The 23,649-nt window shown below is 53.9% G+C and overlaps 9 protein-coding genes across 9 annotated transcripts; 4 read left to right on the top strand and 5 right to left on the bottom strand.

Annotated features, from left to right (window-relative positions):
- Positions 1-127: 127 nt before the first annotated feature.
- Positions 128-2,354, bottom strand: AKAW2_12078A (M3 family metallopeptidase; the record flags this gene model as incomplete). The annotated part of the gene is made up of 4 exons (XM_041684633.1): positions 128-326; positions 376-871; positions 925-1,060; positions 1,113-2,354. The coding sequence occupies 4 exons, from the start codon at positions 2,352-2,354 to the stop codon at positions 128-130; spliced, it is 2,073 nt and encodes a 690-aa protein (XP_041538798.1).
- Positions 2,355-4,006: 1,652 nt separating this feature from the next.
- Positions 4,007-5,987, top strand: AKAW2_12079S (GMC family oxidoreductase; the record flags this gene model as incomplete). Its single annotated transcript, XM_041684634.1, has 3 exons — positions 4,007-4,442; positions 4,492-5,709; positions 5,770-5,987. 3 exons carry the CDS (start codon positions 4,007-4,009, stop codon positions 5,985-5,987), a joined length of 1,872 nt encoding a protein of 623 aa, XP_041538799.1.
- A 226-nt stretch (positions 5,988-6,213) lies between these two features.
- Positions 6,214-7,470, bottom strand: AKAW2_12080A (uncharacterized protein; the record flags this gene model as incomplete). Its single annotated transcript, XM_041684636.1, has 1 exon — positions 6,214-7,470. The coding sequence occupies one exon, from the start codon at positions 7,468-7,470 to the stop codon at positions 6,214-6,216; it is 1,257 nt and encodes a 418-aa protein (XP_041538800.1).
- A 1,740-nt stretch (positions 7,471-9,210) lies between these two features.
- On the bottom strand, positions 9,211-10,129 carry AKAW2_12081A (SDR family oxidoreductase; the record flags this gene model as incomplete). Its single annotated transcript, XM_041684637.1, has 4 exons — positions 9,211-9,396; positions 9,451-9,607; positions 9,665-9,772; positions 9,828-10,129. 4 exons carry the CDS (start codon positions 10,127-10,129, stop codon positions 9,211-9,213), a joined length of 753 nt encoding a protein of 250 aa, XP_041538801.1.
- Positions 10,130-10,964: 835 nt separating this feature from the next.
- AKAW2_12082S (uncharacterized protein) lies at positions 10,965-11,957 on the top strand (the record flags this gene model as incomplete). The annotated part of the gene is made up of 1 exon (XM_041684638.1): positions 10,965-11,957. The coding sequence occupies one exon, from the start codon at positions 10,965-10,967 to the stop codon at positions 11,955-11,957; it is 993 nt and encodes a 330-aa protein (XP_041538802.1).
- A 197-nt stretch (positions 11,958-12,154) lies between these two features.
- Positions 12,155-15,405, bottom strand: AKAW2_12083A (uncharacterized protein; the record flags this gene model as incomplete). The annotated part of the gene is made up of 6 exons (XM_041684639.1): positions 12,155-12,634; positions 12,683-12,886; positions 12,936-13,012; positions 13,067-14,884; positions 14,937-15,009; positions 15,073-15,405. 6 exons carry the CDS (start codon positions 15,403-15,405, stop codon positions 12,155-12,157), a joined length of 2,985 nt encoding a protein of 994 aa, XP_041538803.1.
- Positions 15,406-15,683: 278 nt separating this feature from the next.
- AKAW2_12084S (nucleobase cation symporter-1 family protein) lies at positions 15,684-17,677 on the top strand (the record flags this gene model as incomplete). Its single annotated transcript, XM_041684640.1, has 6 exons — positions 15,684-15,813; positions 15,876-16,034; positions 16,101-16,184; positions 16,294-16,950; positions 17,007-17,296; positions 17,360-17,677. The coding sequence occupies 6 exons, from the start codon at positions 15,684-15,686 to the stop codon at positions 17,675-17,677; spliced, it is 1,638 nt and encodes a 545-aa protein (XP_041538804.1).
- An 802-nt stretch (positions 17,678-18,479) lies between these two features.
- Positions 18,480-20,229, top strand: AKAW2_12085S (uncharacterized protein; the record flags this gene model as incomplete). Its single annotated transcript, XM_041684641.1, has 4 exons — positions 18,480-18,587; positions 18,646-18,792; positions 18,853-19,395; positions 19,456-20,229. The coding sequence occupies 4 exons, from the start codon at positions 18,480-18,482 to the stop codon at positions 20,227-20,229; spliced, it is 1,572 nt and encodes a 523-aa protein (XP_041538805.1).
- A 188-nt stretch (positions 20,230-20,417) lies between these two features.
- Positions 20,418-22,774, bottom strand: AKAW2_12086A (uncharacterized protein; the record flags this gene model as incomplete). The annotated part of the gene is made up of 2 exons (XM_041684642.1): positions 20,418-21,729; positions 21,780-22,774. 2 exons carry the CDS (start codon positions 22,772-22,774, stop codon positions 20,418-20,420), a joined length of 2,307 nt encoding a protein of 768 aa, XP_041538806.1.
- Between the last annotated feature and the right edge of the window lie 875 nt (positions 22,775-23,649).

Below are 23,649 nucleotides of genomic sequence, written 5' to 3' on the forward strand. Positions count from 1 at the left end.
ATGGTGGCCAATGAAGGAGCATCATTATGACTCGGGGGCGCTCCGCTGATGCTCGTGTGATCTTCACGGCATAGATTGTAACCACGGTTCGTCAAGCCTCTAGGCACCGCCGGTCATGACTCAGTAGCTATGCTTTCCCGACCCCTAGATCCCCGAGATATGCTTCCGGAGACGGAGATCGTCCCAGGAACTCCCTGAGCATCTCCAACTCGTCTCTACTACCGCCGTGGGCGAGAATCATCCGTCGATAGCGGAGTCCAGCTTCCGCACTCATGGGATCGTCACGAAAGTTGGAGGTCCAAATGTCCGCTGCCAAGGTCCGTGTGCTAGTCGAGGTAAGAACAAGAAACAGACACCCATTGACACTACACTTACTAGAGGTATGAAAAGTAGTTGGCCTCTTGGCCCCACATGTAATGCTGGCTCGTGGCATATCCATGGCCCCAGTTGACTTCCTCAGGGCCCCGGAGGAGGGTCATTCCTTGTAGTAACGAATTGTGTCGCTCGGCAATGCCATTGCCTTCCGAGATTTCATGGCCGTGCTCGCCATGGATCTCCATATCGAATGCACTAAAGGCAACCTGTCGCAGGGTCAGGATACCCTGATTGACTTGTTTGACAGCAGCAAGTCCCTTGACTAGGTCCTCGGGTATCTCTCTCGGTGGTCGGCTGGCATCTTGCACAGTCCCCTCAGCCAAAGTTCGCTCACAATACTCCGGCAGGTACGTGTAATGGCAACTGAGCTGTTGCAAACATTCTGGTACCCAGCACCAGTATTCCAGCAGCTGACTGGGTGCCTCGACGAAGTCTCGTACAGTTCGATGGCCGGAAAATAGAGCGTACTTGGCTCTTCCTAGGAGATCATGCATTCCTTAAGGCCGTATTAGCAAGGGGAGAACTGTAAAGGCAATCAATGCGACCGACCGTGTCCTAATTCATGGAACAGCGTGATGACTTCCCTGTGCTGCAGAAGCGCCGGTCGGTCGGCTGTAGCTGGCGATACATTGCACACAAGAGCCGTGGCGACGGGAGATTGACTCCCATCTTTCCTTCGAAATCCCTGCAACATTTTTTAGTAACGTCTTGGGTCTTTTGCAACATAGTAGACCTACAGGATGGATGTTAAAGTTGGCGGCATGGTTGTATTTCCCTGGCCGAGGGTAGATATCCGTATACAGATAGCCTAGGAAGGAGCCTGAAGACTCTTGTCTGTCGCGTACTGCGAATATCCTGACATCAGAGTGCCACACATTCCGGTCGGTCTTCTCTGTAACTTCCGTAATGGATAATCCGAATAGCCTTTCGAAGATGCCCAGCATCCGCTGAATCGTATGTTCAGCTGGGAAATACTCGGAGATCAAATCATGGCTGACAGAATACTGTTCCTGCAGCATGCGGCGGTGATAGTAGTCGAAATCCCACAGATAAAGCGGTGATTCTAGACCAGCGAATGTCTGTAAGGCTTGTAACTCGCGGATCGCAAGTGGCTGCAATCTACGCTCGAGGTCCTCCAGGAGGTCTGTGACAGCGCCGGGGGATTTGACCAGCTGATGCCGTAGTTGTTGTGCTGCGAACGACGGGAACCCCAGTAGTCGGGCAGCTTCATGTCGCAGAGTGATAGTATCCTGGAATATTACGACATTTTGAGAGTAGATTGACTGACTACTGAGGAAAACATCTCGCCGGACTTGAGCCACGCTGCATTTCCCCAGAATCGTGCTGACTGTCGGCCGATCCAAACGAATGCGACTAGTCCCCGAAGGACCCCGTTCGAGGTTCTTCAGCATGCCCTCATCGAGGCCCTTCAATTCATCTGTTGCTATCCACAGACTCCCCGGGTCGGTGGCAATGTTGTCCATGAACTGGACACGCAATTCAAGCAACCGCTTCACGATGTGCTGAAACCGATCGCGATCTGCCCCAGCCAGACGGAGGCCATTATCGACAAACATGCGATGGAATCTCGACAGGAGACGTATGGACTCGCCATCTTCATAGTCATCGTTGATCTTGCTATACACGGTGTCGACCAGATAGAATAGGCGCTCATCTTGGAACAGCGCTAGGTAAGCTTGATTAACCAGGTTTACTGCCTCTGATGATGCTTTGCGCAGATCCGGGGACGGCGCGACTGATTGGAATAGGGCAATGTACTGAATGTGATACTTGAACTCATTGTCTATGTTGCCTAGTGGACGCACTAGAGTATCAACCGTGGCATCCCCAATTACCACTGTGTCGATTAAATGATTGACGTCCAGCTGGACCCGGCGGATAACCTGATTGGCATGGTCTAGAATCGCCGCGGGTGTAATGTCAAAGGTGGGTAGCGGGGCACATTCCTCGATGGTCATGATGCAGAACACTGCGGCGTAGTTTCATGAACTCCTTACTCCTTGAACTGACGTGGCGATACACGGCAGATATAGCAAGGCATGCGGTCCAAACGGCGCGAGCAGCAAAGTGTCGAAGAGCTCCTCAAGGCAGCACATGACTGAATCCTTTACTCTACCCTTGACGGTCATATGAGCAGCAAATGGCGAGTCACAAGCCATTGTTATGGCGGACAAGGATAGCTGCATGAGCACCGATACTGTATCCAGAATTAGTGTGAAGCTAGTTGGAACCGTCTCAGGGGAAGCTCCACATATTCTTATCGGGCAAATGGAGATGGTCGACAGGCAAGCTAGGTAATTATCCGTTGTGCGCCACAACAGTGAAGCCTTGGCGTTAAGTAAGAGGCAGAGGAAAAGAAAATATCGATCTCAGGCACGGATGCTATCGGCGTGACACAGCTCCTTGCATAGTAGGAGATCTCACACCGAACATCATGCTGTGCTACATGCCTGCCTGGCTGCTGGTTACGCGGGTACTGGCAGCCTATCTAACCACCTCGGTGAGGAGGGGCGCTGTAAGGGCCATTTATCTTCTCATGTCATCTGCGGCGGACGGAGGCATTCTGATGCCATTAAGTGATGCTACCAGCAGGATCCAACATACAGGCCCTGGCCTGTTTCTTCTATTCTGTGAATCGACCACAGCCTACAAGAGGGATATAGATGGCCAGCATCGGCTTTCACTCTTCTGAAATACTTCCTGGCTGGCACCCATGGCGATTAAAAGCAGACGGTCACCCACGGGGCCACAGAAAGCAAACTGCTGGGACTTCTAGAACCTTTGTCGATGTAAGCTAGACGCGGAATTACACCCGCCCAAAGGCCTATATTAATGCCATAATAGCTGTTTTCTCTCACCGAGATTAGGCCATTCACCTCACTTCTTGCACTGTGGCGGCCATATTCTCGCCAAGCAATGCGATAGTCAGGGCCGAAGTTAAAGACAGGCTGAGAAATCACTCACCCACCCCACTTGGTGCGCTGCTTGGGATCTGATTACGCCGAAATGAATCCGATCGACAGGGAATGTGGATCCGATAACCAGATGACAAACATTTAGTCAGGCACTATGGATTCCTCACGAAACCTTCACTATCAATGATGTGACGGAAGGGAAATCGCCGTTGCGCAAATTTTGACGGCCGGGAAATGAAGCGGGAAGACCCGTTCAGTCCGAGCCCAACAATGAAATCTGACCCGTTCAGGGTCCTCACTGGCATTCCGGGAACCGATGCGAATATTGCAACGGCGTCGCATGAATATCATTAACCTAAGTGTCAATCCCGCGAACACGGATCAGCAACGCTTCGAGTGTCATGCGTCTCCCTGCGTGGCGGCCTTGCAGATATCAGTCAGGGAGTTTCTGGCCAGCCAGGATTTGCGGCTAGGAGGCGCCTAGTGTCTGGCGATGTCTCAGGCCGATGCCTGACCCGGCATGCCGATATCTGGCGGTGGATCCTGTCCGATCACGGCACGGTAAGTTTATATGGGCCCAGGATCACGAGCAATATACAGACGATCCAACGAGGTCACCGGTCCCCTCGGGAAGTGGATATCATCCTGCTGACGGAGGATTATGAAGCAACTGGATACGGGCCATTGCAGAACGGATGCAGCTTCATGAGAGGTATAAAAGCCCAGTGAGCAAGGTCTTGAAGCTATCATCACCGTTCAAACATTCCGGAGTGATCATGGCCACCAAGATGCTTCGAAGCTTGACCCTTTTGGGTGCGCTGTCAACGGCCCTTGCAGCGCCTTCTACCCGTCACTCTGGTTCCCAGTATGATTACATTGTCGTTGGTGGAGGTACCAGCGGTCTCGTGGTTGCCAACCGCCTGTCGGAGAACCCCAATGTGTCGGTCCTCATCATCGAAGCCGGTGGTTCAGTTCTCAACAACTCCAACGTCACGGATGTCGACGGCTACGGACTGGCCTTCGGTACAGACATCGACTGGCAGTACGAGACAACCAACCAGTCCTATGCGGGCAACGCCCCCCAGGTGCTGCGTGCTGGAAAGGCGCTTTCGGGCACGAGTGCCATCAACGGTATGTCATACGTGTGATTGAATGGAACCAAGCACTAACGTATTCACAGGAATGGCGTACACTCGGGCCGAAGACGTCCAGGTTGACGCATGGCAGACCATCGGTAACGAGGGATGGACCTGGGACAGCCTGTTCCCCTACTATCGGAAGAGTGAGAACTTGACTGTTCCCACCGCCAGCCAGCGTGCCAGAGGAGCCACCTACGATCCCAATGCCAACGGCGAGGAGGGTCCGCTGTCCGTAGCCTGGCCCGACATTCCCGCCAATAACCTCACCAACACCCTGAATGCCACCTTCCAGGGACTCGGTGTTCCATGGACTGAGGATGTCAACGGCGGCAAGATGCGTGGCTTCAACGTCTACCCTTCCACCATTGATTACACCGCATATGTGCGTGAAGACGCCGCCCGTGCATACTATTGGCCCATTGCGTCCCGTCCTAACTTGCACCTGATGCTTGATACTTTCGTCAACCGTCTGGTCTGGAAGAATGGAGGATCCCAGGGTAATGCCACTGCTGCTGGTGTCGAGATTACCTCTTCCAATGGCACCATCAGTGTCATCGGAGCAAGCCAGGAGGTCATCATTTCTGCCGGTTCATTGAAGTCGCCCGGTATCCTGGAACTCTCCGGTATCGGTAACCGCGATATCCTGGAGAGGTACAACATCTCTGTCCGTGTCGATCTTCCCACCGTCGGTGAGAACCTTCAGGACCAGACCAACGCGGGGCTAGGTGCTTCCACCACCCCTGGTCTGACGGGCACCAAGACCGTGGTTTATCCCAACATCTATGATGTTCTTGGCAACGACACCTTGGCGGTCGCACAATCCGTCCGCCGCCAGCTCAAGCAGTGGGCCAACGAAACCGCCAAGGTGAGCAGTGGCACCATGAAGGCTGAGGATCTGGAAGCTCTCTTCCAGCTGCAGTATGACCTGATCTTCAAGGATAAGATCACGATCGCGGAGATCTTGTACTACCCCGGTAGCACCAGCAGTATTAGCGCCCAGTATTGGGCCCTGATGCCCTTTGCTCGTGGATATGTCCACATTGGATCCGCCGATCCTACTGCCAAGCCGATCATCAACCCCAACTACTACAAGTTCGATTGGGATCTTACCAGTCAGATTGCGGTGGCCAAGTACGTCCGCAAGACCTTCCAGGCTGCTCCCTTGGCCAACCTTGTTACCGAGGAGACCAACCCTGGCTTTGAGGCCGTGGCTGCCAACGGCTCCGAGGAGGACTGGAAGGCGTGGTTGCTCACACAATGTAAGTTTATTCCAGTCTTCCAGAGTATACTGATGTATGCATGCTAATTGCCATTCACAGACCGCTCGAACTTCCACCCGGTCGGCACTGCTGCCATGATGCCCAAGGACAAGGGCGGCGTGGTCAGCGACCGCTTGACGGTGTACGGCACCAGCAATGTTCGCGTGGTGGATGCATCCGTCCTTCCCTTCCAGGTGTGCGGCCACCTGGTCAGTACCTTGTACGCGGTGGCTGAGCGGGCCTCCGATCTGATCAAGGCCGACTCTGGTCTCTTCTAAGCAGATGTGTCAGTAGTTAGTCCTTGAATGGTGTAATTTATAGCATAGCAGGAACATAGATCATAGACAAATACTTCTTCATCATTACCACATCCACACTATGTACATAACATAATCATTCGTACCATGTTCATGAAGCCACATTCATTAGCCCATTACTGTACAATAGAGCCGGCTGTCCATACACAACCATTAACAACATTATTCACATCACATCAGTCCCCCTCTAGTAAACAGAGGAAGTCGTGTTCAAAGTGACATTGCGGATCGTGCACCCCTCGGTCTTGTACTGCTGCGCATACGTTCCCTCGAAAATGCTCGTCAACCAGTTCCACGCCCGGGCGTTGCCATTCACCTGCTCTGCGGAGTGTCCACCGATGGTGTTCCGCTCATACAAGATGTTCAATCCCAGTCCACAGTACCGCTTGATCACGCGATCCGTGTCCTGGATGGGACTGATCTCGTCGTGAATGGCCTTGTACGCGAGCACCGGCATCTGCGGGAACCCATGGTAGCCCATGTATCCGTCCTGGTTGAGTGCCTTCTGCACCACTTGCGCCTGGAACGTAGCTGATCCGTTGACGAAATAATCAAAGATGTTCTGGAAGGCATAGAAGACCTCCGCTTCGGACAGAGTCAGGTCCTTGGCGGCCAGGAATCCCGTGCGGTTGTAGGGTCCCGTCGTCTTCAGCTGGCTGAGGATGAACTCGTACGTTTCAGGGTGCTGGCTCGACAGACCCAGCGCGGCGGCGGGAATGAGTCCTGCGCTGATGGTCGAGGTCACCGTGTTCATGACACTGGTAACGTTGGGAGTGAGTCCACCCACAGCCAGACCAGCAATGTTCAACTCCGGAGCGTATTGCATCTGCAGCTCAGCAGCCCATTCGCTGGCCAAGGCACCGCCAGAGTATCCCCAAAGAGCGTACTTGGCATCCTGGTTCAAGCCGAATCCAGAGGCGAGCACGCTGCGGACCGAGTCAAGGGTGGCATGGCCGGACTGCACACCGGCAGTGAAGGAGGCGTTGGGGCCCTCGTAATCGGGGACGTTTACGAACCAGCCCTGCTGCAGGGCGAGGATAATATCGGAGGGCGGGCTAGTGTACATGGCGTAGCTGGGACTGGCGTTGACGTCGAACGAATCGTACGCGATCTGGTAGGAGAGCAAGACGCTCTGGTTGATGGCGGCGGAGGCGGCCTCGGTGGGCACTAGCAGGGTAGTCACAGCCCACGAAGGCTTGTATTGACTGTCTGTAGTGCGGTAGAGGATGTTGTAAGCCGCCGAGGCATTGCCCACTACCACGGTCAAGTTGCCGGGCGCGGGCCGCACGCGCAGGATGGCACCGGGATCTGCCTCCTCGAAGCCCTCGGGCGCGCTGTACCAGGGATCCTGGCTGGGCGGGATGGGCGAGGAGCCGGGCGTGGGCAGCGCCGTTGCGCCATGGAACAGGCTCGCGGCCAGAAGCAGCACCGAGGGGATGTACATGGCGGGAGGGAAGATCAACGGGGGTGCGAGGTGAGAGGGATAGAGAGGGAAGGTTTGGAAAATCGGGCAGATCAGCTTTGTATTAATAATTTCTCCTATAACCAAGCTCTGCTTCCTCTGTGTTTTGCCAGGATCCGGATCGAAGGATCCGTGGCTTCGATGGAGAGGGCGAACCCGCCAGTAGGAAACGAGCGGATGAAAGTCAAACCCCGAGCTTGATTCATGCAACAACATCCCGCCTGCACCTCTCCTCCAGTGACCGTTGGGCATCACGCCCGAGCGGGGATGGACTATACCGGCTTCAGCAAAGCATCCGGGGCGGGTCTCGCGTGCGATGACGGCACTGGTGGAGCCGGCAGAACAAGAGCTGACCCAGAAGTTGCGGATCTCTCGGATGTGCTGGTTGCTGGTTGCTGGTGCCTGGAATGAGTTCCCACCGAATGAACAAGTTTGATGGTCGTCGATTGGGATAGAACTGCCGCAGGAGACCAAAGGAGAGAAGTTTATTCCGGGGAAGCTTTTTGCCTAGGGCTTGGCTGAGAAGGGGAATGACGAAGCTGCTGCAGGAACTAGTTCACCCAAGCTAGCAAGGGTGGCATGAGGAGAAACTGCAGTGTTCACATGCTATCGGGAATGTAGAAGTCCGATAGAATACTTAACAGCAGGCGGGCTTGGACATATTAGACTTAGAGGAGGAGATGAGCCACATCCATACAGTACCTCGTAGGACTAGAGCTGGGTTGTGGCGGAAGCTTTACCAACACAAACCTCGAGCAGCTTGTTATTGCATGACACAAATCTCCGATGCCACTTCACACGCATGCTTTGCTCAATGCCCCACAGAGGGCTGATCGGGGATCGCCGCGATGAGCTCAGCTTGCCTCGCGACCGATTGAGTCTTCAACTCATTTCCGATAGCCAGTCAGACCGACCAGAGACAGTCAGAATGATATCTATGAAGCACGCCTAAACTTTGAGGTCATGATAGACAAGCATGACCACCTCCGACGCAAGAATCGGGTGAACTGTATGCATGGCTGGAGATTCATTGAATGTTATTGTGCTGACAGATACGTGCTGATGGATCAGCCTCGCGGATTTCCTATTTGGGAACTCAACGTGGCGCTCTCCCCCCACGACCCTAATCTACTTTGACTCTCTCTGCTTTTTTCCCCGCTCGATATGTTGCATCGCTAATATGTTCGTCTCTTCTCATCACATGTACTTTACTGACAGGACCTCGGCATCGTACCGTGTAAGTCTCCTTCACCTGACCAACATTTTAAGGAAGTGATGGGCACAGAATCTCACCCAGTGGTGACACAAATAGGTACAGCCTGTATCCTACTAGTTGTTGAAAGCCCGCATAGCCACCAAACAACACCAGTCGGGCTAGGCCGGACTTCAATAGAGGTAAACAATCAATCAATTTCACCGACACCCTACTTGATTGCCCCGCTATCATCATTGCCTTTTCTCTAGAAATACAGCCCAGCCCATAAGATGAAAATCTCCACGGGATAGGAAGATCCAGTCCCCAGCTAAGGTGACCCAATGCTCAATTTGCAGATCGGAACAGAGTTGCGTATCTAAATCGAAGTATTACGTATCGCGTCATGATATCTTCCACAGAGTTCAATTCTTAGTTCCTGTTACTGCATGTTCTAGCCACTTGTGGACAGGTAAGTATAAACGAGGAATGAGACATATCTCCCACCGTCGATCAGCCATCTCGACAGTCTACCATGGCAGCTCCTTTCCATCATACTGGTTCAAACCAGGGTTGTTCTCCCACCCAGCAACATGAATATTCAAAAATTTTCCATTGACTTCCACACCCCGATCACGGATCATCTGCAAAACGCGCTCGACTCCAGTTCCGACCGGAAGATCAGCGTGTGAATTTGCTTCGTTTGTTTTCAACCACTAACGTTGGTATCAGATGTATGGTCGTGACTTGAGGTCTGGATTAGCACTCACCCCAGGACTCACACAGAATACGGTAAACTTTTCCTTCTCAAGCTCTTGAGAATAAAGCACCGTCATCATGTTCAAGGCGGCCTTGGTGATCTTGTAGGAGGGGGCGGGCAGGTCCCGATAGACGGACTGCTTTGCAATGGAGCCGACGCTGCTGGAACTGGAGGATGCGAGTCAGGATTAGTCACATTCGGTTACTGGGTCAAGAGGGTCTTACATGTTGATGATCTTCTTCATGGAGCCCTTCCGCAATAGCGGCAAGAAGGTCTGGGTTATGATATGAGGGCCCGTCACATTGACATGGAACGTGTCTTCCAGGTCCGTCCTGCAGGACGTTAGTTTCCATCAAAGATTGATGCGGTCCATGGGTTAAAACCAACATGTCCTTAAGCCGGCCCCAGCCCACGATGCCAGCATTGTTAATGAGTACATCCAGTCCCTTATCTCCTAAGATGTCCTCGATGGTATGAGCGGCCCTTTGTATGGTCTCAGGGATTGCGACGTCTAAGTGGACTAGCACGACTCGGTTGGGATGCCGGTCCGCTAGATCCTGCAGGGCGGCATTGACCGATCGTGAGGTCGCAATGATGGTGCTGACTTCTGAGAGAGGCTTTTCTGATAATTGGCGCACCAATTCGAAGCCGATCCCTCGAGTACTACCAGTAACTAGGTAGGATGCCATTGTGCGTATTGTATATACAGCCGAATTCGCTCAGTGCGAAATAAAGTCGCATTGACGAAAGCCCAGCATTTTATATACGTCCTAGTATCCCTCCTATGGCCCCTCCGAATCCCCTATTCCAACGACTTTCGCCTCTCTCCATGCTTGTCTCCGTGTACAATACCTCCCGTGCCTGTAGCCACTGGTCGGAGTTAGTGAGCTGGAGATAATTAACTCCGGAACATAAGGTTTGCTATGTTGCACAGGTCCGCAAACCCCGAACAGGAACCGATCTTTACCAGCATAGCAGCGATTATCCGTGGATGAATATATCACACCCATGGGTGTCATAAATGAAAGCTGGTCTTCTTATAGTTACCTCTCGCTTTAGCCGTGCATATCTTGTACCCGGTTCTGCCCGTCGATTACCGCGCGGGATCAGGCGCCTTGTCGGTTTCCCCTTTTGGGGGAAGCCGCTCGCGGAATAATCCCGGGGCGTTAACGCTAGGTATTATTTGGTTAGCGTGTGTGATCGATACCGATACCGGTTATTTTCAAAGCCAGCAACAAGAATAAGAGCATGAGACACCTGGTCGACAATCAGCGACTTTCATAGATACTCGGACATACAGCTCAAGGCCCTAATACTGAATGATGTGTTTGACAATTAACAGCCCCCAGTCTGGAGTCCCCACTGATTGGGCGATGGATCAAAGTGCCTTCTTGGAGTGGAGTCCAATAACTCATGCTACACACGCCATATAAGAAGAGTAGACCCTGACAACATATTTTGAGGTTCGCTAACCCTCCACTTCAGTTCCAGACCTTCAGAGCCTAGTATATACAAGCAGAAGTTATGAGTGACAAATATGCAGCAGTGCACCAGTCGCCCAAGGGCGCTGGCGACGCGCGTCCAACTGCCCTGCAAGTTATCCAGGATGAAAATCTTGAGGGCCAATGGTCTGACAAGGTCATCCTCATCACCGGCTGCTCGTCAGGCCTGGGTGTGCATACTGCGCGAGCACTATATGCTACCGGTGCTACACTTTACCTGACGGCCCGGGACCTCGACAGGGCGAAAACAGCGCTTGGTGATATGCTTGACAGCCCACGCGTGCACCTCTTGTCTCTGGATCTCAATTCTCTGGCTTCAGTGCGTGCCTGCACGGAGGAATTCACATCAAGATCTCCCCGGCTTAACGTACTCATCGCGAACGCTGGAGTCATGGGCTGCCCGGAAGGAAGGACGGAAGATGGTTTCGAGACGCAATTTGGGACCAACCACCTGGCGCATTTCCTCCTCTTCCATCTCCTACGTCCTGTGATGCTGGCATCTTCCTCACCGGGATTTCACTCCCGGGTGGTGCTACTATCCTCCGGCTCGCATCGCTTTGGCCAAGTCAACTTTGACAATCTGACCTGGGAGGGCGAGTTCGACACCTGGATGGCCTATGCACAAAGCAAAACAGCCAACATCTGGACCGCTAATGAGATTGAGCGGCGGTATGGAGCTCTTGGTCTGCATGCGGTCAGTTTGCATCCTGGGACCATTGCCACAGACCTGCTGCGTCATGTGCCGGCTGACCAAATGGCGATTTGGGCTGCGGATAAGGAGTTGGAGAAATATTGGAAGACCCCTGAGCAAGGAGCTGCCACTACAGTCTGGGCGGCAGTGAGCCCAGAGATGGAAGGGAAGGGTGGAGTGTACTTGGAGAATTGTGCTGTGGCCAATGCGTGGGTGCCTGCGGCTGGTCCTTGGGGACCGGGATATGCCCAATGGGCGTTTAGTCCGGAGAGCGAAGCAAGGCTTTGGGATGTATCATTAAACTTATTGAAGTTGCAGGAGTAGCAATTGTTTGCGCTACTGATACTCGTATTCCACGTTTACTAATTTACCGAGATCCTATTTCAAAGCAGAGGCAGCTTAATCGATACAAGTAGGAGACATTCACCTTAGCATTGCCTGAACTTAAGAGGTTTAGCGTGGGCCCTATAATCAACTTGTGTTTTACACGGCCCTCTGTTATATCTTCAGCCATGTCCACCTCATAACTGCTGGTTAAACTCCGCAATGACACTGCGCGGTGCCTGATACGGACCGAGACTCGTCCATTCCATATTCAATCCAAAGCCCCGGGGTCCTCCGACACGCAGTCCTCGCTCATCTCCGGTCCACAGAGGGTGCGCCGCCATGCCGATGACATTCACGCGCAGGCCATACCGCAGCTCCTGCGACCCGATTGCCTCGCCATCTTGGCCTAGAACCGAGATGAGGTCGGGTACTGTGCAGATAACCTGCTGCGCTGTGGGGTATGCAGGGTCGATGTACGCAGCATAGAGAAACTCGTTTTGAAATGGAATCACCAAGTGACGTGTTTCTGCCGAGACCTGGTTGTCCATATTCTCTCTCTCCTCGCCGGATAACGGTGCAATTGTGCACTGGCCGACCGTGTACCCGCGACTGACATCTCGCTTCACGTCGATGATCTTGCCACTGTAGAGCAGTTTGCCGAGTGTGGTTTCAAACTATGGACCTATTAGTTTGATATTTAAGAGAATAAAAGCAGTACTTACAATGGCTTTGATGATGTCCGTCTTGGACCGGCGGGCGCGATGAATAGCGCGACCCAGATACCAGGCTTGGGACACTGTGTTCGGGATACAGTATTTCTTGACAATGTCAAAGGTCAAGGGTACAGCAGCCACAGCAGTCGAGATACCAAGATTCACACACTGGCATCGAAGCAGTTCCTCCACTCGACGGTTGGACTCAGCTTTCTACAGATAATCAGCGGAAAAATGTGAGCTCTTTACAGGGGAGTCATACCAACACCACCCCAACATTACCTTTCGCGTCCGCAACCACACACGGAGTTATGGGGTGTCCATAGACATAAGGCGTCCCTAAGCACGAACTCGGCATTAGTCCAGCAGGTCATAGGGGTAATGGCTTCTTACCGTGCTCCATGGTGGGATAGGCGCGGCCCATGAGATCACCATCGAGAACCGGAATATCGTAGTAGGCGCTAGTGGGAAAGGTAGACATGCCATTTCCTCCGCCAATCTCGTCGGCAATGATTCCTTCAAAGTGTGTATGTCCAGAGAGACGGACGACATGGTCGATGGCAGTTGTGAGTTCTATCTTGGCCGGGATTCGCTCCCCCGACACACTGGGGGCGCCGTACCACGATCCAAACACGCAGACACCCGAATCGTTCATGCTATCTGGAGATACCACCCTCATACGTCCCTTTGCGTCAGGGCTTTGTAGCCAGTCAAGACATTGCAAATACTGAAGATAAGACGGGCCCCCACCACCAGTGCCCAACACACCGGTTCCGGTCGCGATGAACTCCAAGTCGACGGCGGAAAGGTACCAGACTTGGTCCGTCACCTCAGGAACATATGTGTCAAGATCGAGGGAGGCACTGTGTTTGGTGCTAATGAGAGCGGGAACCACCGTCTCCACTTCTGATGCTTCCTTGAAGGACGAGTCATCGACATCAGTTGACATCCAAGATACCAAATGCTCCTCTGCAGAATCTCCCGGAGCGGGAGTTGCAAGCTTTCCAACAGCCTTGACAACAAGCCGGACTGCTTTGTTCGTAACATATTGCAGTGGTATTTTATCGACCTCCACAACGCTCACATCGTCCTTGTCAGCCCCGCGTTCGATGGCGGCCTGTATCGCCTGCTGCTTTGCTGCTTCCACTACGGCTCCCTCATCGCGACCCTCCAGGATCTCAACAACATCCACCTCACCAGAGACTTTGGCGATGGCAGCCCCAACCGCGTTGGCAGAGTCATGGTGCGGAGGAACAATGCACTCGGCGACGCCCTCAAGTGCGTCCATGTACACGATAGAGCCACCTCCGACTAGTAAGAGAGTCACGGGCTGGTCAGACACTTTCATCGCGTCGATAGTGCGCTCGAGTATTTTCTTTATGCCTGCGCGAGCTTCGGTAAGAACAGTGATCGGGAGGTGCTTCACCCGAGAGCGCTCCCCAAGCTCAGCCTTGCCAGACGCGACAACAATATCCGTCGAGGTCATGGTATTGCCGCCAAAGACTAGGGCGTCCTGTGTCAAATGGTATCCAACCGAGTCGGGTCCAACACTCACGGTGCCTTCGGCGCCATCAATGTGGATGCGACTCCCTCCACCCAGTCCCACTGAGAGCACCTCTGGGATAGGAAAAGCCGTACGTACTCCGCCGACTTCAACAAAGTTGGGCGCCTTGCGGGGAAATCCAGATGGCAAGAGAGCACAGACATCGGTGGTCGTTCCTCCCACATCCATAACCAGGACTTGAGTGGCAGTCCTGCTTGTGATGCTGCGTTGGTCCAGACCGGCCAGATAGGCTGCCCCCGTCAGACTGTTTGTCGGTCCACTGGCAAAAGTCTGAATAGGTCGCTCTGCAGCCATTGCAGCGCTCGTCAAAGTACCATCGTTTTGAGTAAGATACAACGGGCATTTGAGCTGTAGGTTTTTCATGGCGAGACAGAAAGCTCGGATGGTCCTCTTCGCCAGAGCCAGGATGGAGGCGTTGAGTATCGTTGCATTCTCACGTTCCAGCAGCCCAACACTGCCAATATCGGCAGAACACACCACGGATAAGTCAGGGCTTTGCTGTAACATCAGTTTCTTGCAAGCTGCCTCGTTCGCGCCCCCGTGGTCAAGGGGCGAGAACACCCCAACGAGAGCAACGGTGGTGGACACGGCATCCTCAATCTGTTGAGGGCAGATGGGCGCGATTTCCCGACCATCGATTTCGAGACCTTAGACGTATTCATTAGCATCATCTATGACCCCGGGAATTGTCTGAGGTACCTCCGTCGAGATAGAAAACCGGTCCTCCGATAATTTCACGAAGTCGTGGTGGAAAGTCGGAGAATGGTGGTACCTAAGCTACCATCAGTGACATGATATCAATGAAGATACCTAGGATTGCCAAGGGGAGGGTTACCGCCCGAGTGTATGGACCACACAGACGAACGACAGCGACCTTATTGAGCCGACCGGGGTCCGCCTCCACAACAGCGTTGACGAAGTGAGTAGTGCCGATGGCTACACTGCGCACCTCGTGGGCGGGAATCTGCGCCTTGGCGAGGACATCGACAATGGCCGTGCAAATACCAGAAGTCACATCGGCAGTGGTAGGAGTTTTGCTGGAAGCGCACACGCCCCTCTGTCGATCTCGATGCAAGTCCTGTTCATGGAGGGTTGCGGCTGCCGTGTTGAGGATAGCAGCATCGGTATTGGTGCCACCCACATCCACACCGATCCGATAGAATGCCATCTTGACGGGCCACTGATAGATAGTTGATAGGAGAATCAGATAGGGTTCCAGGACGGGACTTGAACGGTCATTTGTACCTGTGGCACATGTGCCCTCAATTTGTGCAAGTCGCAATCAGGCTAGAGTACAACCCCGCTTCCTCTGATGTCGCTCATCCTTGGCTGGCGCCGGCCGAGATAAACCCTTATCACCCAAACCGGCGGGTATATCTGTCCGACTCCAGGATGTAGTAAGGGTTTATGTGTTCATCGCGTGTTGTTTAACCCAGCCTGCTCGCCATGACGCTCCTCCAGTGGCTCGAGGTCCCTCAAGAAGGAGAGACCATTCCCGACCGATGGATCAATAGTGATATCGAACCCATTCAGGCGGATCGCCGCCGCTGGGGGTTCTGGACCTTCAACAATTATTGTCAGGGGACACTCCTCCATGCTGTCTTGCGCAGGACTAGCTAACAGGGATATTCTGCGCAGGGGTCCTCATCAGCTCCAACATCTCTGGCTATATGACCGGCAGCTCGTTGATCGCCCTCGGACTGTCGTGGTGGCAGGCTATCGTCGCCATTGTGGTCGGAAACATCCTGGCAACCATTTTCATCGTCCTCAACTCGCTCCCCGGGGCCTATTATCATCGTAAGCGGTTGGCGGAATTGACCCCCTATGTATGTGTCGTCGTGTGTTAACCGACATCATGGTCAGTTGGATTTCCTGTGGTGAATCGATATGTCTGGGGCATGTATGGCAGCCAGTTTGTCATCTGGAACCGTATTTTTCTCTCCCTCAGTAAGTCCCACCGGTGAAAGTCTGCAACGCTCCCACTGATAAGTCCAGTTTGGTGTAAGTTAATTAGTTCACCCGTCACAGCAGATATTAACCGCCAACCTCACGACAGATGCCTTTCAGGCCTGGATCGGAGGCGAGTGTGTGTATGTTTGCCTGCAAGCCATTTGGCCCTCGCTGGAGAAGCGCATTCCCAACCACATGCCCACCGACACCGGCATGACGACCGCCGAGTTCGTGGGATACATCATCTTTATGGTACTTTCCCTGCCGGTAATCTATGTGCGACCGCATAAATTGCAGAAAATGTTCTACATCTCGGCTGTCATTGTCATTGTTTTCGAATTCGTACTGCTAATCTGGTCACTGGCTACCATGGGTCCCAACGGCTTCGGTGACACATTGGCTTCAGGATCGAAAGTCTCTGGGTGGATGATCGCGTATGGAATTATCAGCACAATCGGCAGCATCTGCGCCGGAATCCTCAACCAGAACGATTACGCGCGGTTCGCACGACGACCTCGAGATGCCATCTATGGCCAGCTCTTCAGCGCGGCACTGTACGCCATCATAATCGGCGTGATTGGCATTCTCGTCACGGCGGCCACGCAGGAACGCTATGGAGAAGCCTACTGGAATCTTCCCAAGCTCCTGGGCGCTGTCATTGAGACTGGGGGGTCCCGATCGCGCGCAGCAGGCTTCTTTGGAGGCGTCGCGTTGATTGTCTCGCAAATGGGGGTCAATGTTCCAGGCAACGCTCTCTCGGGAGGTAGGGTAGACTTTCTGCACGCAGTCCTGGTTGGATTCAGTAGTTGACGAAGCTAGGGTTCGATCTGGCGGCGACCTTCCCCAGGTACATTAACATCCGTCGGGGTGCGTACCTGACGGCATTGGTCTCCATTGCAGCCAATCCATGGAGATTGGTCAATACAGCCACGGTGTTTATCACGGTCCTTAGCAGCTACTCGGTGTTCATGGCACCGATGATCGGGCTGATGATCGCGTCGTACCTGTGCGTCCACCAGCGTAAAATCAAAGTCCCGGACCTGTTTGTGGGAGATGCACGGAGCATCTACTGGTATACATACGGGGTAAATTGGCGCGCCATCATCGCGGTAAGTCCCTCTTCCGCCTCCAAAGGCTCGCTTTGCCGTTTGGTGGGCTGACACAGGGGCCAGTGGATCTGTGGGACAGTCCCCTCGCTTCCCGGTTTCATAGCCTACGTCAATACAACCATCCATGTTCCGGCCGGGCTGATGCATCTGTATTACATCTGCTTCCTCAGCGGTGCGTTGATCGCTGGCGCCGTGTTTGCGGCGCTGCATTATGTCTTTCCCGACCGACGGGTGCGATCGTTTCTCGCATCGGCCCCTACTGCTCGAATTCTGATCGAGGAATACCGGGACCAGCAGATTACGGTCGAAGCAGTGATTCATGTGAGGTCTCCGAAGCTCTCGGATAATGAGGGAGAAACTGCCATCAATGAGCGTGTTTGAATTTTTGGCGACGTGGACGGGCAGCGAGCTGTTATTGGTGCGTTCCAGTCAATGCAATGGATAAGTACACATTGTCAGATGGCTGAATGGATGGCAGTTTGGTAGACTAAAACTCGAGAATAGATGCATCCATATGAACACTTTTGGGAGAGCCCATCAGAGATGCTTTCACCTTTCTTGCCCTAGTGACATGGGTATATATATATCAGGTGGGTACTAGGTGGTACTTCGGGGTGACTTGTAGCCATGCCAGCATCATTGTAAGATCGGGCTAGTAAGGTAGTACTGGAGTATCGAACTGGCTGCTACGAACATATTCTCTCTCATGAGCACTCTAGTTACTCAAGGTGCCACAGCATTGATTCCCTTGATGTGGTGGAAGCGACTTGCCGGTGATAAAGCGAGTCCGATCGCCGCCTGTCTCCACTGCGGCTGGAAATATCTTCATCCCGATGCGGCAATGGTCCAACACCCCCCCCCTGAGATAATACAGGGTCTGGTCCAGACCTGAGATGTGGGTTGCAGATAATAATATTCCGTATCAACAACAGCTGCTAAATAGTCTAGCTATCTCGATAAAATTACATTGTGCGCCAGTCGACCAATCCGAAACCGCAGCTTGACCGGAAATCCTTACCGGGCTCGGTTTAACGCCGAGGATGACGCGTTCGGAAATCGATCGACAGGCGAAAATTGAAGCCGTCGAAAAACCTCTTCAGGACCGTGGGGGAACGCCCTGAACCTCTTTGAACCTGTTCTCGAGATCTCTTTTCTGGATACCATAGATCCAAGATCAGTCAAAATGAAGGAGGATGGTATTCGAGCTAGCAGTGAGGGTAAAGAGCCCGAGCATTCCCCGCCGGGGGTCGTGCTGGTGCCTCGACCCAGTTCCCATCCCCAGGACCCGCTCGTAAGCATCTGGCCCCAAGAACACCTCTGGCCCCGGAATGTCTGCTGATAGCTTGAAGAATTGGCCATATCGTCGGAAACAACTTATTCTGGCTACTCTGTGCCTGGCCTCTTTTTCGGGGGCTATCGCTCCCCTATCTGGCCAGCTGAACCTGGCCCAACAGGCCAAGATCTATGGCAAAACAAGGGTCCAAGAGTCCTATGCTGTATGCCGACCAACTTTTGTCCTCAATCTGCTCCAATGCATGTCCTGACAAGCTGTATAGAACTCCGCCGCATTGGCGGGCATGGCCTTCGGGCCCTTCTTCTTTGCCCCTGTCGCCCATCGACTGGGTCGCAGCTCCGTTATCTTCTGGTGCATTCTGTGTGCCCTCGTCTGTCAGATCTGGGCGGCCGTCATGACCCGTTCGGATGATTATATCCCCTACATCATCTCGCGACTTTTTGCTGGCTTTTTCGGCGCCGTTCCCACCGTTCTTGGCCCGCGTGTCATCACCGACCTGCTGTTTCTGCATCAGCGCGGTCGCGCCTTCATGGCCCTGCATATGGCCTTCCTGTTTGGCACCATCGCCGGCCCGACCTTCTCGGCCTTCATCTCGGCTAATGCTTTCTTCCCTGTCGAGTTCTGGTGGACTGTTGGCTTATTGGGTGCCACAGCCATCCTCATATTCCTCTTCCTCGAGGAGACAGGATATGACCGTGAGAACCCTGATCGGAACCCTGCCATCCCGACCAACTGGTTGGCCAACCGCTGGGCGACCTTCTTTTTCGGCCAGCGTTTGGTGCAGCCCACCACCTGGTCCGTTACCGTGAGTGACCACCCTCTGAAGAACTAGCTATCGGCCCTGTGATACTGACCATTGTTTTAGATGAAAATTGCCGTGGCGCCCATTCTGATCGGTATTTGTCCGGTCACAGTCATCATGGGTACCTTCACTCTCATTTCCTTCGGCTTCTACGTCGGCATGAATGCACTGGTGCCTGTGTGGCTGCAGCGTACGCCAGAGGAAGGTGGTTACGGCTTCTCCTTGAAGCAGAACGCCGCTTTCACCTTCTGCCACTGGATCGGCATCCTCGTCGTCCAGATTGTGGGCCACTACTACAATGACCGACTACCCCTGGCGTTGGCCCGACGCTTCAACCACGGCGCCTGGAAGCCTGAGTACCGCCTGCAGGTGCTCTGGATTCCCAGTCTCATCCTTAACCCCATAGGTCTCGGCCTGTTCGGCGCCACTCTGCAGTATCACCTGCATTACATGGTACTGGCACTGGCGGTGTTCATCGTGACGATCGGCTCGCTGGCCAGTGTGCCAGTGACAGTCAACTACGTCGTCGAATGTTTCACGCGCTACCCGGCTGAAGCGGGTATTGTGATTGGCGCCTACCGCATTGTCTACGGTCTGACCATCAGCTTCTACATTGACCCGTGGGTGGCTGCCGTTGATGTCGGTTGGGTGTATGGCATGATGGCTTTCTTTGCCATCTTCTCATTCTTGTTCGTTATGCTGCTGATGTGGAAGGGACATGCCATCCGCGAATGGCAGCTGGCTAGCGTGGCCAGCAGTGAGGAAGGCGTGCAGGTCGAGGATGGGATCAGTGAGAAAGGGACGGTGGAACACGATGGAGAGAAGATGAAGGTTTGATACCCCTAGAAGTTGTCTGTATGTGATTTACCGGCACATCGCGTGCTGAAGTGTAATGTGTGTACCTAATTTACCGATCTATAATTCCGGCCATATACGAAATCATCTATATCTTTGTCTAATCGTCTAATCATCTCGAACTCCCCACTGGGATACTTTTAGCATACATTGAATAGAGAGCAACACGCTCACGCATGCAGCACCGTTCCATTCTCCTTCCTCACAAAGTCCAAGAACACGTCCAATTCCGGACTCGAGGCTCCATCCACCACAAACACCGCGGGCTTTCCGAAGGGAGCCGGCACCTGTGCCGTCTGTCCTCCACGGTAGGTCTGGCCACTCCACACATGGGTGTACGTGCGGTTGGCACCGTGACCGGGGAAGTACACCTCCACAAACTTATGGCCCTCATCGAGCACCGGTGCCACGTATAGATCCCGTCCGAGGAAGAAGCTCTCGTAGCTGATTTGCCGGGCGCGGAGATCCTCGGGGTGGTACAACACCGGCAAACGCAGCAACGGCCATCCGCGACGCTGGCTCTCCGTGTTGAGAATGCGGCGACGGTACGGACCCAAACTGCGGAACATCCGGGCGTTGTAGGCGAAGTACGAATACGTGGTGGCGTTGCTGTAGAACTGAGCATTTACGCTAGGCACGTTGCCCTCGTGCGACCGGAACACGGCGCTCGACACGGCGCCCAGTTCACCCCAGCGGCCCAGAAGCTCAGCCGACCGTGGGATGGCTCCGGAGGAGTTGCTGGTGGTGGGAGGCTCGAAGACGGTCGTGTAGCCGCCAATATCACTGTGACTGTGGGCATATCCGGAGATGCCCATCTGGCCCTGAATCGTCACCACCGACTTGATGCCGTCGTTGGGGGTCCAAAGTGTGGCTTGGTCACCCACCCAGAACAGGTTCATGTGCCGGTTGGCGCCCATAGAGGCAGAGCGGTGGAAGGTGACCATCTCATGGAACAGAGGCATCTCAGCGGCCACAGAGCGCTGGTAGGCCGCCCAGTCGCGCGGATACTGGTTGTGGTAGAAGAAGGCGCTGGTGGAAATGTTGGCCAGCGAGGTATCCGCAGTGATGGGGGTGTACTCGCCAAAGTCCCACATGCAGCCGGAAATGTTGGCACTCCAGACCTGTGTGCGGAGGACATCGGCGAACCACGCGCGAGTTTCCTCGTTGGTGAGGTCCAGGATACCGGCGTCGATGCCCTTGCCGCTGGAGATGATCGCCGTGGAGTTGGTGGTGGTGTTCTGCACCATGTAGCGGTGCTTGCTAGCCTCCTGGAAGAGATTGCGGCGATAGCCATCTGACTTGCTGCTGACGTTGGCCAGGAAAGGGTTCACGTAGGCAAGGGTGCGTACACCGTGCTGTTCGCGTAGAGTCTGGACGAACTCGGCCCATGTGGGATACAGCGAAGTGTCGGACTCCCAATTCCACCACAAACGCGAGATGTTCATGTTTCCATAGGGGGCTGACTGCAGATGCGTGCCTGACCTACCGTCCGTTAGTAATGATGAGCGCAGAAAAGCCAGTGGGTCACTCACCAATCTTGCAACCACACACCAGCGATCGGGCAGTCGTGTTCAAAGCCCTGCTTCACAATGCGATTGACTTTCTCCTGTCCACCTTGAATGCCCAAAAGTGCGCCGTGATCCACCCATTCCGGAAGAGCCGGCATGCGACCGGTGTACTCGGTGAGCATGGTGATGGCGTCCAGCATGTTATCAGCCTGCATCAGATGACCATGCATCGAGAGACTATCGTAACGCACCGTGACGGCATCCGGCTGCTGGAAGTCGAAGACAGCATAGGCCGTATCATTTTCGTCGAGGTAGAAGACGCGACCGTCAGAGCTGACATACTGAGGGATGGCAGTGTAGGTGGTGTACTGGTCGCCGCCGCTGAAGAAACCTTGCGAGTCCTCAATGGCCGTGTACGGCTGGTCACCACGTCCGACACCCTGCTCGCGGGAGAAGATGGGGATCGACTGATTCTTCATGGAAGCGAAGGACGCCTGCGCACCGAGACCGTAAAAGTCCTCCCGCGCGTGCGATGCGAACGTGAGATAGAGACGTTCGACGGGGACACTGGCATTCGCATCCAAGTCAACGGTGGCTTCAAAGGCAACGCGATCTGAAAGGGTCGTAGGAACCCAAAAGTTCATGGCATAGGCAATGTCCTCCCCACCACAGTCCAGGAGATAACCGCGTACAGCGACCTGGTTCTTCACACTGTCGCGACGAGGGATACCCGCCAGCTGGGTGATATTCTGGCCTTGGCATCGGGCCTGGGCCACGTTGGTGATGTTGAAGTTGCCGCTATCCTCGACAATCTGGTCCTTCCCGGCGCTGGCACTGAGGAACGGCTGACCGGGGAGGGTTGAGAAGATGGTCTGGTTATCTTGATGGATGGAGATCTGATGTTGGCTTGCCTGGTAGGACAGCTCCAGTCCACTGCCCAGGGGCCAGGTTGACCGGGCCTGCCCCAATGGGGGCATGGCAGCCAGCATTGCCAGGGCTCCCAGATAGGTCAACGGCATCTTGGGCGAGAGACTTGATCCTGTCGTGATGCTAATATCCCGGGCTCCAGTCCGGCTTTATAGCTAGGCTTCCCCACCGCGTCTGGATCAGTAGATGTCCTCATTGCCATTGGGAGCCTCCACCTGGCTGGAGTGACGGGGACTATACATGAGTCGCTTGCTCGTGAAAGACTCCCATCTAGGACAGACAAAGGTTGATGGTGGTGCAGGACTCGGCTCAGTTGCCCTGTGAGAAAGAAATGAAGGACCATGTAGAAGCAAAAGAAAACCCTACGAGCGGACATTTCCCGACTCTGGGGCAGGCAGTGGACCCTTCGGCAAAGCTGGCCGAAATGCGTGAAGGGCATTCGATTGTGTTTAGTCACGGATGGAGGCATCGGAAGCCACGAGAACCAGCATGCCGATTCTTACCCGAAAGAGTCGAGTGTCCACTATCTGGGGAATCCGGAGAGTCTCCAGACGCCAATGATGCTCGTTCAACGACCGCTCTCTTCCCCACAAAGCCGGTTGGGGGAGTTGATCAACTCGGCTAATGAAGTCATGTTTCCTGAATTTCAAGCAGAGTCCTATTGATGTCTCTTCTGCCGACCGTGTTAGTTCTATGAACTAATCGGTACCGGCCAATCATTTTATCCCCCTAAAGTGACCTGGTCAGGCCATGGGCTCGAGCTTCTGCTGCTGCAGGATGAGCCTAACGAGTCACATACTTGTCGGACGACGATGTAACTATGGTCAAACAACCACACGATGTTTTAATAGTCGATGGCCTGTCTCCACAACTGAAAAATTTTCATTTGAATCTTTCTGGATCGTCGCACAATTCTCACGGCCCTTTTCCAACAACGGCAATCTACAGGAGCTGCCTATAGCCTGTC

This window comes from Aspergillus luchuensis, chromosome 1 (genome assembly GCF_016861625.1).
Source record: "Aspergillus luchuensis IFO 4308 DNA, chromosome 1, nearly complete sequence".
Taxonomy (NCBI): domain Eukaryota; kingdom Fungi; phylum Ascomycota; class Eurotiomycetes; order Eurotiales; family Aspergillaceae; genus Aspergillus; species Aspergillus luchuensis.